The 13,163-nt window shown below is 43.6% G+C and overlaps 1 protein-coding gene across 3 annotated transcripts in view; it reads right to left on the bottom strand.

The window, feature by feature from the left end:
• The window catches only part of rxra (retinoid X receptor alpha), a 149,973-nt gene that overhangs the window by 7,921 nt on the left and 128,889 nt on the right, over positions 1-13,163 (bottom strand). For all 3 annotated transcript variants that reach the window (XM_062960655.1, XM_062960656.1, XM_062960657.1), the window contains 4 exons: positions 8,314-8,443; positions 5,829-5,961; positions 5,294-5,385; positions 2,870-2,975 (listed from right to left, as the gene is read on the bottom strand). In XM_062960655.1, coding sequence (XP_062816725.1) covers positions 2,870-2,975; positions 5,294-5,385; positions 5,829-5,961; positions 8,314-8,443 — 461 coding nt within the window. The remainder of the gene's footprint in view (positions 1-2,869; positions 2,976-5,293; positions 5,386-5,828; positions 5,962-8,313; positions 8,444-13,163) is intronic.

Here is a 13,163-nt window from a genome sequence, read left to right as displayed (position 1 = left end):
CAATCCTTGGTTGCAATTCAAGGGGAGCTGGGAAACGTCCGTCCGCCCACGCAACCAAGTATGCCAAAGGGAATCCATTTCTTATAGGAAAAAAAAAATACTGTTCGTTCTCTCGCTGCTTTTGAACTGAACGGGATGACACAGCAAAAAGGCGCTTCCACAAAATACAGCAAGGCTGCTAGATCCACAAGGGAGACGTTCCTGACATCACGAATTACAGCAAACCTAATATTTTAACTATAAAAAATTCTGTTTGCCCAATTTTCGTAAAAACAAATACACGATCAATCTGTATTTCGGTCGGTCGGGGATACATGAAACCTCGGATACCCGTCTTCTGGATAGAAGAAGGGTCGTACTGTATTATGAGGGTTGAATGAAAAATAATGCCTCCACCTTCGTAACTCCTCAACAGACGGGAGTCCTGGCTTGTTCAGTAGACTCTCCTCTACAGTTCCATTTGGCGGGAAGCCTTAGCATTGAACGGTTGTGTTGTTAAAGTGCAAAGTATGGAACCCTGCACAGACGGGGAAACCTGAGCATTGGACGGTTGTGTTGTTAAAGTACGAAGTACAGAACCCTGCGTAGATGTTTCCATTTGGCGGGAAGCCTTAGCATTGAATGGTTGTGTTGTTAAAGTGCGAAGTACGGAACCCTGCGCAGACGGTTCCATTTGGAGGGAAGCATTAGCAGTGAACGGTTGTGTTGTTAAAGTGCAAAGTATGGAACCCTGCGCAGACGGTTCCATTTGATGGGAAGCCTTAGCATTGAACGGTTGTGTTGTTAAAGTGCAAAGCATGGAACCCTGCACAGACAGGGAAGCCTTAGCATTGAATGGTTATGTTGTTAAAGTGCGAAGTATGGAACCCTGCGCAGACGGAGTAGCCTTAGCATTGAACGATTGTGTTGTTAAAGTGCAAAGTATGGAACCCTGCACAGATAGTTCCATTTGGTGGGAAGCCTTAGCATTGACCGGTTGTGGTATTAAAATGCGAAGTATGGAACCCTGCACAGACAATGCGACTCAAGCAACGTGAAGTCATTGAACTCTTGGTGGCAGAAGGTGTCACCCCAAAGGAGATTCACCAGAGAATGCACACTGTTTATGGTTATTGTGTTGATGTGAGTCCTGTGTGTCGTTGGGCGAGTAAGTCTAAAGATGTTGAGGTGGGAACATCTGACTTGCATGACAAACAAAGAGTTGGACGTCCTGTGACAGCAAACACCGAGTTTCACAAGCAAAAGATTGATTCAGGATGATCGTCGTATCACTCAGAGACAAATTTCCAGCAGAATCGGCATTTCACAAGAATGTGTGGGTCACATTATTGCTTTGCTTGGCTATCAGATGTTGAGAGAACTGTGAGACGCCGGTTGTGGAAACAGAGTGTTGACTTCTTCTGTAACAGCTTCAGAAAACCCGTTCATCGTTGGCAGAAATGTATCCAATTTTCTGGTGATTGTGTGAAGAAGTTAATAGTGGTAGTTTAAGAGCACATCCTAAGGATTAATTCTCCGTTTGATTTATTAAAATAGTCCCATCCAAACCCAAGTAACGAAGGTGGAGGCATTACTTTTCATTCAACCCTCATATCATAGAGGTGCACTGGAGGACCTAGAGGCCAGAAAGACTTCTGATGGGGTGTGTGAGATATTTTTTGGAGCGTGGATACATGAAATCTTGGATATCAGATCCGTGGATAAAGGGGAAGTCGTCTAACGCCATGATTCCACTTTAGAGAAGTTTTTTTAAAAAATTGAAAGGGATTGTGTTGTCGAAGGCTTTCATTGCCGGAATCACCGTGCTGCTGTGAGTTTCTGGGCTGTATGGCCGTGTTCCAGAAGCATTCTCTCCTGATGTTTCACCCATATCTTCTCCTTGGTTTTCTGAGGGTGTTAATTAGGCATGTCCGATCAATGAAAAAAATGTTTCAATTCTCGTTTCTAAATTAGGGGGCGCTGGCGCTTCAAAATAGAAACTATTTCCGATTTTTTTCACCCAAAAATGTTGGATATTTCCGAAAATTCGTAATGATTCTAAATGTTTCTAAAATGGCGGGCGCGCATGCGCAATCGCCAAAAAAAAACGGCCCCAGGGGCCATTTACAGGGCTCTCCCGCCCTCATTTCTGGACCTATCCTGATCAAATTTGGTACAGTGGGAGAACACATTCAACACTCTTAGCTTAACAAATTGCAGAACATTTCCTGTATTCTACGATTTTTGGCAAATTTTCATAACTTTTTATAATACACTATTTTTTAATATTTGAAGAAACCTGCTCCTGGTTTGAAAGTCTTATTTCCTGTTCAATTGGGTTTTTATCACTGTGAAATGGACCAGTGACCACGCCAAGAAATGCTCTGGCAAGGTGTGCAAAGAACCTTTGAAAACTAGAAATTCTCTCGTTATATTTTTAAGCAAGAAGGGCACTGGAAAGCAATGGTGTGTCTTGCTATGTGATCCCACAAGCAACAAACGCGAAGCCTTGCCTTTCTTTGTTAATGTACCTCCCATTCAAGGTAGGCTGCAGAAACATTTTTTTAAAAAATATTTTTTTAAAAATATATTAAAACAATTTTTTTGGGGGGGGGGAATTAACGAAACATTAAGAGACAATTAGAGAATGGGCCAACGATGGTTGAAATTACATTGCCGGTTGCGCCATGAGACAATGTCTCGGAATGCGTCTCAAAAAGGGAGAACAATCCGATATAAATCCGATATAAGATTCAAAACGATTTTTTGGACATACCTAGTGTTAATGCACCCCATTAGCCTTCTGCAGACAGCAAATTTTCCTAGTCAGTAAACATATTCTCCCAGCATCCATCCAATCGCACTTTACTACAAGGTGTTGGAAACTCACCTTCCGGGCTGGTCGGGGTATTTGTGTTTGCAGTAAGCTTCGAGCGACGCGTACACCTTTTCACGCAAAGCCTCAACTTCGGCGGGATTCGATAGACCCTTGGAGTCTGTAGTGGAAAAAATGGTTTGACCGTGAGGAGAAGCAGGTAAGCAAGAAAATTTATTATTATTATTATTATTATTATTATTATTATTATTATTATTATTACTACTACTACTAGCTGTGCCGGCCACTCGTTGCTGTGGCGAAGTATGGTGGTATATATTACAGTAGAATCTCACTTATCCAACATTCGCTTATCCAATGTTCTGGATTATTCAACGCAGTCTGCCTTTTAGTAGTAAATGTTTTGTAGTCAGTGTTTTAAATTCATTGTGATATTTTGGTGATAGATTTGTAATACAGTAATTACTACTGTGCATGGAACTACTTTTCTCTCAAATTTGTTGTGTAACATGATGTTTTGGTGCTTAATTTGTATAATGATTACCTAATTTGATGTTTAATCGGCTTTTCCTGAATCCCTTCTTATTATCCAACATATTCACTTATCCAATGTTCCACCGGCCTGTTTATGTTGGATAAGTGAGACTCTACTGTATATTGATACTCTTATATTCGCTGCTTAGAACTGGATTATATGAGGCCCCTTCTTCACAGCTGTATACAATGCACACTGAAGTGGATTATATGGCAGTGTGGAGCCAAGATAATCCAGTGCAAAGCAGATAATATAAGATTATAAATGAGTTATATAGCTGTGTGGAAGGGCCTTGAGTCTACACTGCCATATAATCCAGTGCAAATTAGATAATCTGTGGAAGAGACCTAAGTGAGGCCTAAATCTGCCTGTGCCCTAACTGAACCCTGGCTGTCCCTTGGCTGAGTTGGTTGCTAGGAGACCAAGTGGGCAGAGATTAGCCCTCTAAACTGGCAGCAATTGGATAAAAACAATTATTGCTCTCCCTCTAATTAGGACTTTATTTTTCTTTTTTTTGTTGTTGTATTAACCTAGATGCGTGGATGATGGGTTGTGTTGTCAAATTTCGAGGTTGGGGAGCCTGTAGTTTTGTGGGTCGCCATGATGCCATCACTCATTTATATATATAGATTATTATTATTTATGAATATGTCTTCTAGGGGCATTTCCACCACATTTGAGGACAATGCGGTCTGCTGATCTGGCCAGGTAATGCCTCCCATAGTTATTTATTTATTATTTATTTACAGCATTTATATTACGCTTTTCTTAGGGGACTCAGGGCGGATCACAGAGCACATATACGGCAGACAACAGATAGAGATATATAGGCATTTCCCATCTTCGGTGCCCTGGAGGTTATGCTCGATTCTGGCCACGGGAGAGGAGGTGCTATCGCTCTGTCTTCCATGTCGAAGAGCCCCGTTCACAGACTTCCTCCTTTTTTTTTTTTTGATATCCGGCATTTTTCAGGTATTTCCTTTATGGTGCCATTAAAATATCTCCCCGCTTAGGTGGTACCTATTTATCTACTTTAAAGAGCTTAATTACAACTGCCACCAATTTCTAAAGGGGCCTAATTATGACTGCCACCGATTTGGAAAGATGCAACCACCAAAGACTCAGGGAGGAGCCCTTTTACTTTTACTTCTTTCTTCTTTCCACTCACTCTAAATGGTAGCGTACTTGGTTCAGAATATATATGACAGAGGCTTCAATGTTGGAAAAACAAAAACAAGTTTATTCAGGCACAGAGCTTAGTGGTTACAGTATTGTTTCTCAAGTAGAGGCACTCTTATTAACAGTTTCAATTCTAGAATAAGATGAATCAACTCTCTAAAGTATTACTTCTTTTGCCTCAGGTAGTTAAACCCTATTCCTCTGCCACTTTTACACCACAGTCACCCCTGTGATATGCTATCACAGATTCTCCGTTCCTTACTAGGACACAGATTATATTAAATAAGTCACCAAACTTATTTTAAACTGACTCAAAATGACAATTGAGTCTCCCTTGATCCCATCAACCTAGGATCAATCTTTCCTGTGCCTCATCAGAGCACAGACTGATCCTCTTTTTTAAATTCTGCACTTCTTCAGCAAAACGGCAGTTGGCTCCGCCCACTTCTCCATGGCAACCAACCTCTGAGTGCTGAGATGCAGCAACTGCAATACTTACCCTTTTAAAACACAAACCCACAATTAAACATAACATTTGTATACCAAAATTCGTACTTCATTACATCGACTCACAGCTGTTTTTGATCTGCTAGGTGGGCAGTGAGCTGAGCTGAAGATGGGGTGCTCACCCCAACCCGGGCTTCGAACTGCCAACCTTTCAATTGGTAAGATTTATTGCAACTAGTGGTTAACATCTTTGTGTCCAAATTCACTTTTACACACACATATACATTTTCCCGGCACGGAAACGTAGCTCAACCTACCGGGGTTGAAGAGGACAATGGCTCGGAGGCAGCCCAGCTCTGTCTTGTCCATCTGCATGTCTCGCATTTTCGACACCAGCTCTGTCAATACTCTGGATACACACAACAACAAAAGAAAGAGGACCGTATATCTGAAACACCCTCTTCCAAGAATTGCCTAATGGGAACTTGTAAGCAATCATCTAGGTATAGCCTTTTCTCTAATCCTTCCCCTACTCCTAGCTCTTTGATACACAACCTCCTAGTTTATATTTTTTCCTCTAACCCAGTGGTTCCCAAGAAGTAAAATATGGTCCGTGGCCTCACCATTATTACAGGGGGTCCCGACCCCCAGGTTGAGAAACACTGCTCTAAGTTAGATCCTTTCTCCTGTAGGACCAAAGTTTGGTCCTACAATAATAATTCCGGGAGTGGCAATTGGCTGGTTCAACCTACAGTAAGTGTGCCCAGTTTCTCACATCCCCTCTTTGCTCCAAACCCAGAAATATCCCCATCCCGACGCTCCTCACTTGCACGCATGTTCTTGCCTCCTCACCTGTCAAAGATAGCGCCGACCCCCGCACTGTGAGCACTATTCCGGTGGACGTGTAGACCCGTGGCGAGCAAGATCCCATCTTTCACGGCTATGGATCGATGAGAGAAGGACGCAATGAGCAATTCGTTCCAACCTGGAAATAATTCAACAGGGAGAGGAAGGGGTTGAGAAGTCTGCTGTCCAACACAGGCTGTAACTCTCTAGACAATCTCATAAGACCATAGGTAAGCAAAGAGACCTCCAAAGACCATCTAGGTGGTCTCATAAGACCACTGGTAAGGAAAGGGACCCTCAAAGGCCATCTAGATGATCTCATCAGGCCATCAGAAGACCATAGATAAGGAAAAGGACCCTCAAAGACCATCTAGATGGTCTCATAAGACCATCGGTAAGCAAAGAGACCCTCAAAGGCCATCTAGATGATCTCATCAGGCCATCAGAAGACCATAGGTAAGCAAAGAGAACTCCAAAGACTATCTAGATGGTTTCATAAGACCATTAGTAAGGAAAAGGACCCTCAAAGGCCATCTAGATGATGTCATCAGGCCATCAGAAGACCATAGGTAAACAAAGAGACCTCCAAAGACCATCTAAATGGTCTCATAAGACCATCGTTAAGGAAAGGGACCCTCAAAGACCATCTAGATGGTTTCATAAGACCATAGGTAAGGGGTCCCCAAAGGCCATCTAGACAATCTCATAAAACCATAGGTAAGGAGAGGGACCCTCAAAGGCCATCCAGACGGTCTCATAAAACCATAGGTAAGGAAAGGGACCCTCAAAGGCCATCTAGACGGTCTCATAGGACCATATGTATGGAAAGTGACCTCCAAAGGCCATCTAGATAGTCTCATAAGGCCTTACCATAGATAAGGAAAGGGGTCCCCAAAGGCCATCTAGACAATCTCAAAACCATAGGTAAGGAAAGGGACCCTCAAAGGCCATCTAGACGATCTCATAGGACCATAGGTATGGAAAGTGACCTCCAAAAGCCATCTAGATGGTCTCATAAGGCCATAGCTAAGCAAAGAGACCTTCAAAGACCATCTAGACAATCTCATAAGACCATAGGTAAGCAACGAGACCTCCAAAGACCAAGTATACTTAGGTCAACCCGAAGTCTAAAGTTTAGGACAGGGTCCTGGTCAATGACCGTGGAGGGCCGCAGCCTTACGACTGACCAGGAGGACCTCTGTCTTGTCTGGATTCAATTTCAATTTGTTTGCTCCCATCCAGACCGACACAGCTTTCAAGCACCAGTTCAGGACCCGAACAGCATCCTTAGTAGCCAGTGAGAAGGAGTGATAAGAGTTGGATGTCGTCAGCGTACAGGTGACATCAAAGTCCAAAACTCCGGATGATCTCTCCCAACGGCTTCATACAGATGTCAAACAACATGGGAGACAGTATTTTAAATGTTGTGGATGCACTACCCCATGGCATTCATACGGGAACCTCCTAAGGTAGCTATGCCCCAGCTAAAGATATAATGGGATCGGGCCAAGGCAGAGGCACAGGGAAATCCGGCCGCCACTCTGAGCTAAGTCTTCATCCTTCAATATTTCATGGGTAGCTGCGTTCTTCGGGCATCTCCTTGTGCTCAATTATAAATGACGCCGCTGGTTAAAAGACTCTGGGGGTCAAATGAGGATGCGTCTGATAAAGACACTGCACTTGCCTGTGCCTGTCTATCAAGTGAGCACTTTTCTGCCAATGGCGGAGAATCCCTCTTGGCAGCACCCCAAGGGCCATCTAGTCCAGTCCTTTGGCACAAGAGAGCCGAATATACCGTGTTTCCCCGAAAATAAGACAGTGTCTTATATTAATTTTTGCTCCCAAAGATGCTCTAGGTCTTATTTTCAGGGGATGTCTTATTTTTCCATGAAAAAGAATTCACATTTATTGTTGAACAAAAAAAAAATACTGTACAGTAGTTGTCATCACAAACCAGCATAACCAGACAAATTGCGAATCCTATCAAGAATTTCTTGTTACTACCATTATTTCCATGTACAACAATCTATGGTACGTACATTTGCCGATCCTGCATGCTCTGGTGTTCTGTTTGGCAGGCATGCTTCCAAACAAAACCTTTGCTAGGTCTTACTTTTGGGGGAGGCCTTATATTTAGCAATTCAACAAAATTTCTACTAGGTCTTATTTTCTGGGGATGTCTTATTTTAGGGGAAACAGGGTAGCTCCGACTTAGCTTGCCCCCATATTCAGTGCCTGAGACGTTCCGTGTTTACAATATGACCTCCATATCCACGAGACTGGGGTCTGCTGTTTCGTTCTCCACATCTGACAAAACATGTTCTTTCTAGACGTTTTCTGGGTCCTCCAATACAACTTGATGGGTAAGCTTTGTCGGTGCAGGGGTCACATATTAAAATATTAATACAGAAAGCTACAACCGAAAGGGACTTAGCAGACCATGATGGGCTTATATGCCACCGTTCCTTACCAGCTGGCCAATCATACTCACCGGCTCTGAGCAAGATGACCTGGTCATCCAGGGGCAGTTCGGAGAAATGGGGGATCCTTTTGGCCCATTCCACCAGCGTGAAGAGCTGCTTGTCTGCCGCTTGGCAGATGTTGGTGACCGGATCATTGGGCTACAAAGAGAAAAGAAGCCAGGAGTGACTAAGAAGGAGAACAACATACACCCTTCATAAAAGGACCCATTACTTTCCCTTGTTGCCTAAATTCCTTGCTTAAGAAATCTCACATTAAAGCAGAGCTGGAGTTGATGCATCCATAGATGGAAGACCTTCAGAAAGGAATAACTACTAGTTATTCCTTTCTGGTGGTCCTCCAACTATGGAGTTGGGATGGAATGCTTCTTGAAACCCCAGAAGACCAAGCAGAGTTGTCTGTGGTGGGTTACAGTTATGAAGCGAAGGGTCTGACTCAGTATCAAGCAGCTTCTAATGTTCTTGAGATCTTCTGGATTGAATCCAATTCATCCTTGCATGTATGATCTCCAGGTCAGAAGGAATGCCTGATGTTCTTGAGATCTCCTGGACCGTATCCAATTCATCCTTCCACGTATGACCTCCAGGACAGAAGGAATGCCTAATGTTCTTGAGATCTTCTGGACTGGATCTAATTAATCCTTCCATGTATGATCTCCAGGACAGAAGGAATATCTAATGTTCTTGAGATCTTCTGGACTGTATCCAATTCATTCTTGCATGTATGACCTCCAGGACAGAAGGAATGCCTAATGTTCTTGAGATCTTCTGGATTGGATCCAATTCATCCTTGCATGTATGACCTCCAGGACATAATGAATACCTGATGTTCTTGAGATCTTCTGGGCTGGATTCAATTCATCCTTGAGGAGAGAAGAAATACTTAATGTTCTTGAGCTCTTCTGGACTGGATCCAATTCATCCTTGCATGTATGACCTCCAGGACAGAAGGAATACCTAATGTTCTTGAGATCTTCTGGACTGGATCCAATTCATCCTTGAGGAGAGAAGAAATACTTAATGTTCTTGAGCTCTTCTGGACTGGATCCAATTCATCCTTGCATGTATGACCTCCAGGACAGAAGGAATACCTAATGTTCTTGAGATCTTCTGGACTGGATCCAATTCATCCTTGAGGACAGAAGGAATACCTAATGTTCTTGAGATCTTCTTGACTGTATCCAATTCATCTTCGAGGACAGAAGGAATGCCTAATATTCTTGAGATCTTCTGGACTAGATCTAATTCATCCTCGAGGACAGAAGGAATACCTAAGATGTCCAGGTATGTTGAGGTATGGAAGAATCCAGTTGGAAATGTTGGAATACTATGGTGGCTAATTTAAGTGACATGGACTCCTAAGAATGTAGGCTCTCATGTTCCAAGATTCTTGAGAAACGGAATGCAAAGAAATGTACGAGGAAAAAGAAGGCTTGGAAAAGTCATGGGCACTCTTCTCCTTGCTCCTCCTCATCCTCCTGCAGGTGGTGCTGCTGCTGTTCATTTGTCGCAACCCATCCCATTCCTGTAATGTGTAAAACCACAACAATGGGAAGCACGGAGAAGTGAGGGAGAGGGCGGCATTCCCTTTGAAATGCACCCAAGTAACAAAAACCAGCTGCTTTGGAGCCGGCACCGCCAGCCAAAACAGACGAAAGCCATGTGTCAAAGGAGCAGCTTGCAACTCCTGGGAACCACGGATCGGAAGAGGGGGATGCCTGGAGCAGGGAGGAAGAATAAACCCAAGGAGGAGGAGGCAGATGGCTGGGCCAAAACAGCTCCTTTGGTCTATTTCTAGGCCCAAATTCATAGTGTGACCAGAGCCGGTCCAACAATGAGGCGAATTAAGCTTGGGGCGCAAAACATATGGGGGCGCAGCTGAGACTGCTTTCCTGTTGATTTCTTGTAAAACATGATGTTTTGGTGCTTAATTTGTAACATCTCAATGTAATTTGATGTTTAATAGGCTTTTCCTTAATTATCCTCCTTATTATCCAACATTTTCACTTATCCGACACTTTTATTTTTCAGTGATTGGTTTGGGGGGGGGTGCCAAAATTCTGTTCGCCTACACTTGAAAATTACCTAGGGCTGGCTCTGAGTGTGACCTATAAAACTCAATAGCGGTTAAGTCCAAGCTCTCTGGTATCATCTGCTGAGACCCTAGGATTCTCAAGAAAGGTCCTTCAAGTCAAAGACATTCATCCACATCAAGCCCCACCTACATTGTCATATAATGCACCCTGGGATTCTCAAAGACCTTCATCCACATCAGGCTCCACCTACATTGCCATATAATGCAGTTTAATTGCATTATATGAGTCCACAATGGCATATAATGTGGTTCATGTTGGGAATCACCCTGGACTACTCAAGTCTAAATGTAGTCAGATAGATGATAGAGTTAGATTGAGGGAATCCTTTCCCTGTTTCCAAAGCATGCCTAGATAGGCTTTACTGTGTTTCACTCTATCGCATTTACGTCACATCCCTTACTTTGAAGTTAGTAGAAATGTGAATCTTTAGGGACACTAACTTCTCATTGGTCAGAATGTCTTTTATGGCCCCAATAAACTGGAACCATTTTTGGTTCTCTCTTCTCCCTTTGTTCTTCTAGCTAACAAGAAGCATCTCGCCATCTCTCCTGGCAAGATGTAACTATTTAGATGTTTGCTATTTTTCCTTTCTTATTTTTCCTTAGAAACCAGTCTAGAGTAGACTAGACAGTTCCCAAGCCTTTCTATCTACAATGGAATTCTGGGATTCGGAAGTTCCACAGTATCTTTGCGTGCTCATTTTCCAATACTTCTGCAGGTTTGTGATCCCACCAGTTCTTTACTGTTGGGAGGTGGTACTTGAGGCATAAGTACCAATGAATCATTTGGGCCACTTAGTTGTGCCTCTGTTTGTAGTCTGTCTGTGCAGTTTTCTCACAGCAGCTGAGGATATGATCCATGGCTTCGTCAGTTTCCTTGCACAGTCTGCATTTTGGGTCATCAGCTGATTTTTCGATCTTGGCCTGAATTGCCTTTGTCCTGATGGCTTGCTCCTGGGCTGCAAGGATCAGGCCTTCTGTCTCCTTCTTCAGGGTCCCATTCGTGAAACAGAGCCAAGTCTTCTCCTTATCGGCTTTTCCTTCAATTTTGTCAAGGAACTTTCCATGCAATGTTTTGTTGTGCCAGCTGTCAGCTCTAGTTTGTAGTGCGGTTTTCTTGTACTGGTTTTTTGTCTGCTGTGCTTTGAGGAGTTTCTGATTTTTGACTTCAATCAAAGCAGGTTCTTCACTTTGCTTTACATATTCTGCCAGGGCATGTTCTTCTTCTTCTTTACTATTATTATTATTATTATTAGTATTGACACAAAGTCATAATATGACACAGCAAACGAGATCTATATAGTGGATTTCGTATATCAAAAAATCACAAGTCGAACACTTCCCAAGTGTTTAGGACTGTGTGATGTTGTTGTTATGATGGTTGGATCCTGGAGGTGATAAACAGGATAATACAGCCCTATTCCCGTCCCTTCTGCCCATCGTCCTTGCAGCGCCATTGATCAGTAACTCTGCAATAGCGGGGCATTTAAAAGCACTCCTCCCGCCCCTCCGAGGTTTCGTATTTAGATGCCGCGTGCATCCGTACTCCCAGCAATGTGTGCTGAATTATGCAGAAAGCCACATCCAATTTATTAAGAGAGGCTGGCGGAGAGATTGGGCCAACGGCAGGCATTTATTTCAGCTCCATTTCCTCCCCGGGCCTCTCTCCTTCTCCCTCCTCCCGCCGCCCCGTAAGCTGCCCACAACTCTCATTACATTTCCCCTGAAGTCTCTTTAATCTTGATCGCTGCCGTATCCCAGGTGCCAGCGGTAATCAAAGCTTGGTCTCCCCCCACACACACACACTCCTTCCTCTGCATTGAACGCAAAAGGAGCAGAGGACGGCGGATGTTTTGTTTTGTTTTTCAATGAAGATGTGGTGCTTGGATCCAGGAGACCCGATCATGGTTGGACAACTGGGAGCTCGCTGGTTCTGGAACTCAGGACCTTGTTCTTATTATGGACCCCACTAATAGGACTGGGTAGGAACGTGTCTGACGTTGCTCATCAACATAGAATCATCGTGTTGGAAGAAAGCACAAGGGCCATCTAGTCCCACCCCCCACCCCCCATGGAAGGAGATCCCATTGATTCCAGAGGGTTTTAGTAGGCCAAGAAGACTCACAGCCCATCCAGACAGACCCTTTGTCGCAGGAGCTCCTGTAGTGAACAGAAGATCTCAAGAACATCAGGTATTCCTTCTGACCTGGAGGTCATACATGGAAGGATGAATTGGGTCCAACCCAAAAGATCTCAAGAACATTAGGTATTCCTTGTGACCTGGAGGTCATACATGGAAGGATGAATTGGGTCCAATCCAGAAGATCTCAAGAACATTAGGTATTCCTTCTGACCTGGAGGTCATACAAGGAAGGATGAATTGGATCAAATTCAGAAGATCTCACAAACATTAGGTATTCCTTCTGACCTGGAGGTCATACATGGAAGGATGAATTGGATCCAGTCCAGAAGATCTCAAGAACATTAGGTATTTCTTCTGTCCTGGAGGTCATACATACAAGCATGAATTGGATCCAGTCCAGAAGATCTCAAGAACATTAGGTATTCCTTCTGACCTGGCGGTCATACATGGAAGGATGAATTGGATCCAGTCCAGAAGTTCTCAAGAACATTGGGAGTTGCTTGATATTGAGGGGCCATCCAGACAGTCCCTTTATCCCAGGAACTCCCACAGCAATAAGGAGGGTATCCAGATGTTGTTCCTCAGAAGCAATATCTACAAAAGGCAAAAAACGAGATTTCCAG

Source organism: Anolis carolinensis, unplaced genomic scaffold (genome assembly GCF_035594765.1).
Source record: "Anolis carolinensis isolate JA03-04 unplaced genomic scaffold, rAnoCar3.1.pri scaffold_7, whole genome shotgun sequence".
In the NCBI taxonomy this organism is placed as follows: Eukaryota; Metazoa; Chordata; class Lepidosauria; order Squamata; family Dactyloidae; genus Anolis; species Anolis carolinensis.
This window is presented reverse-complemented; position numbering and strand designations above follow the sequence as displayed.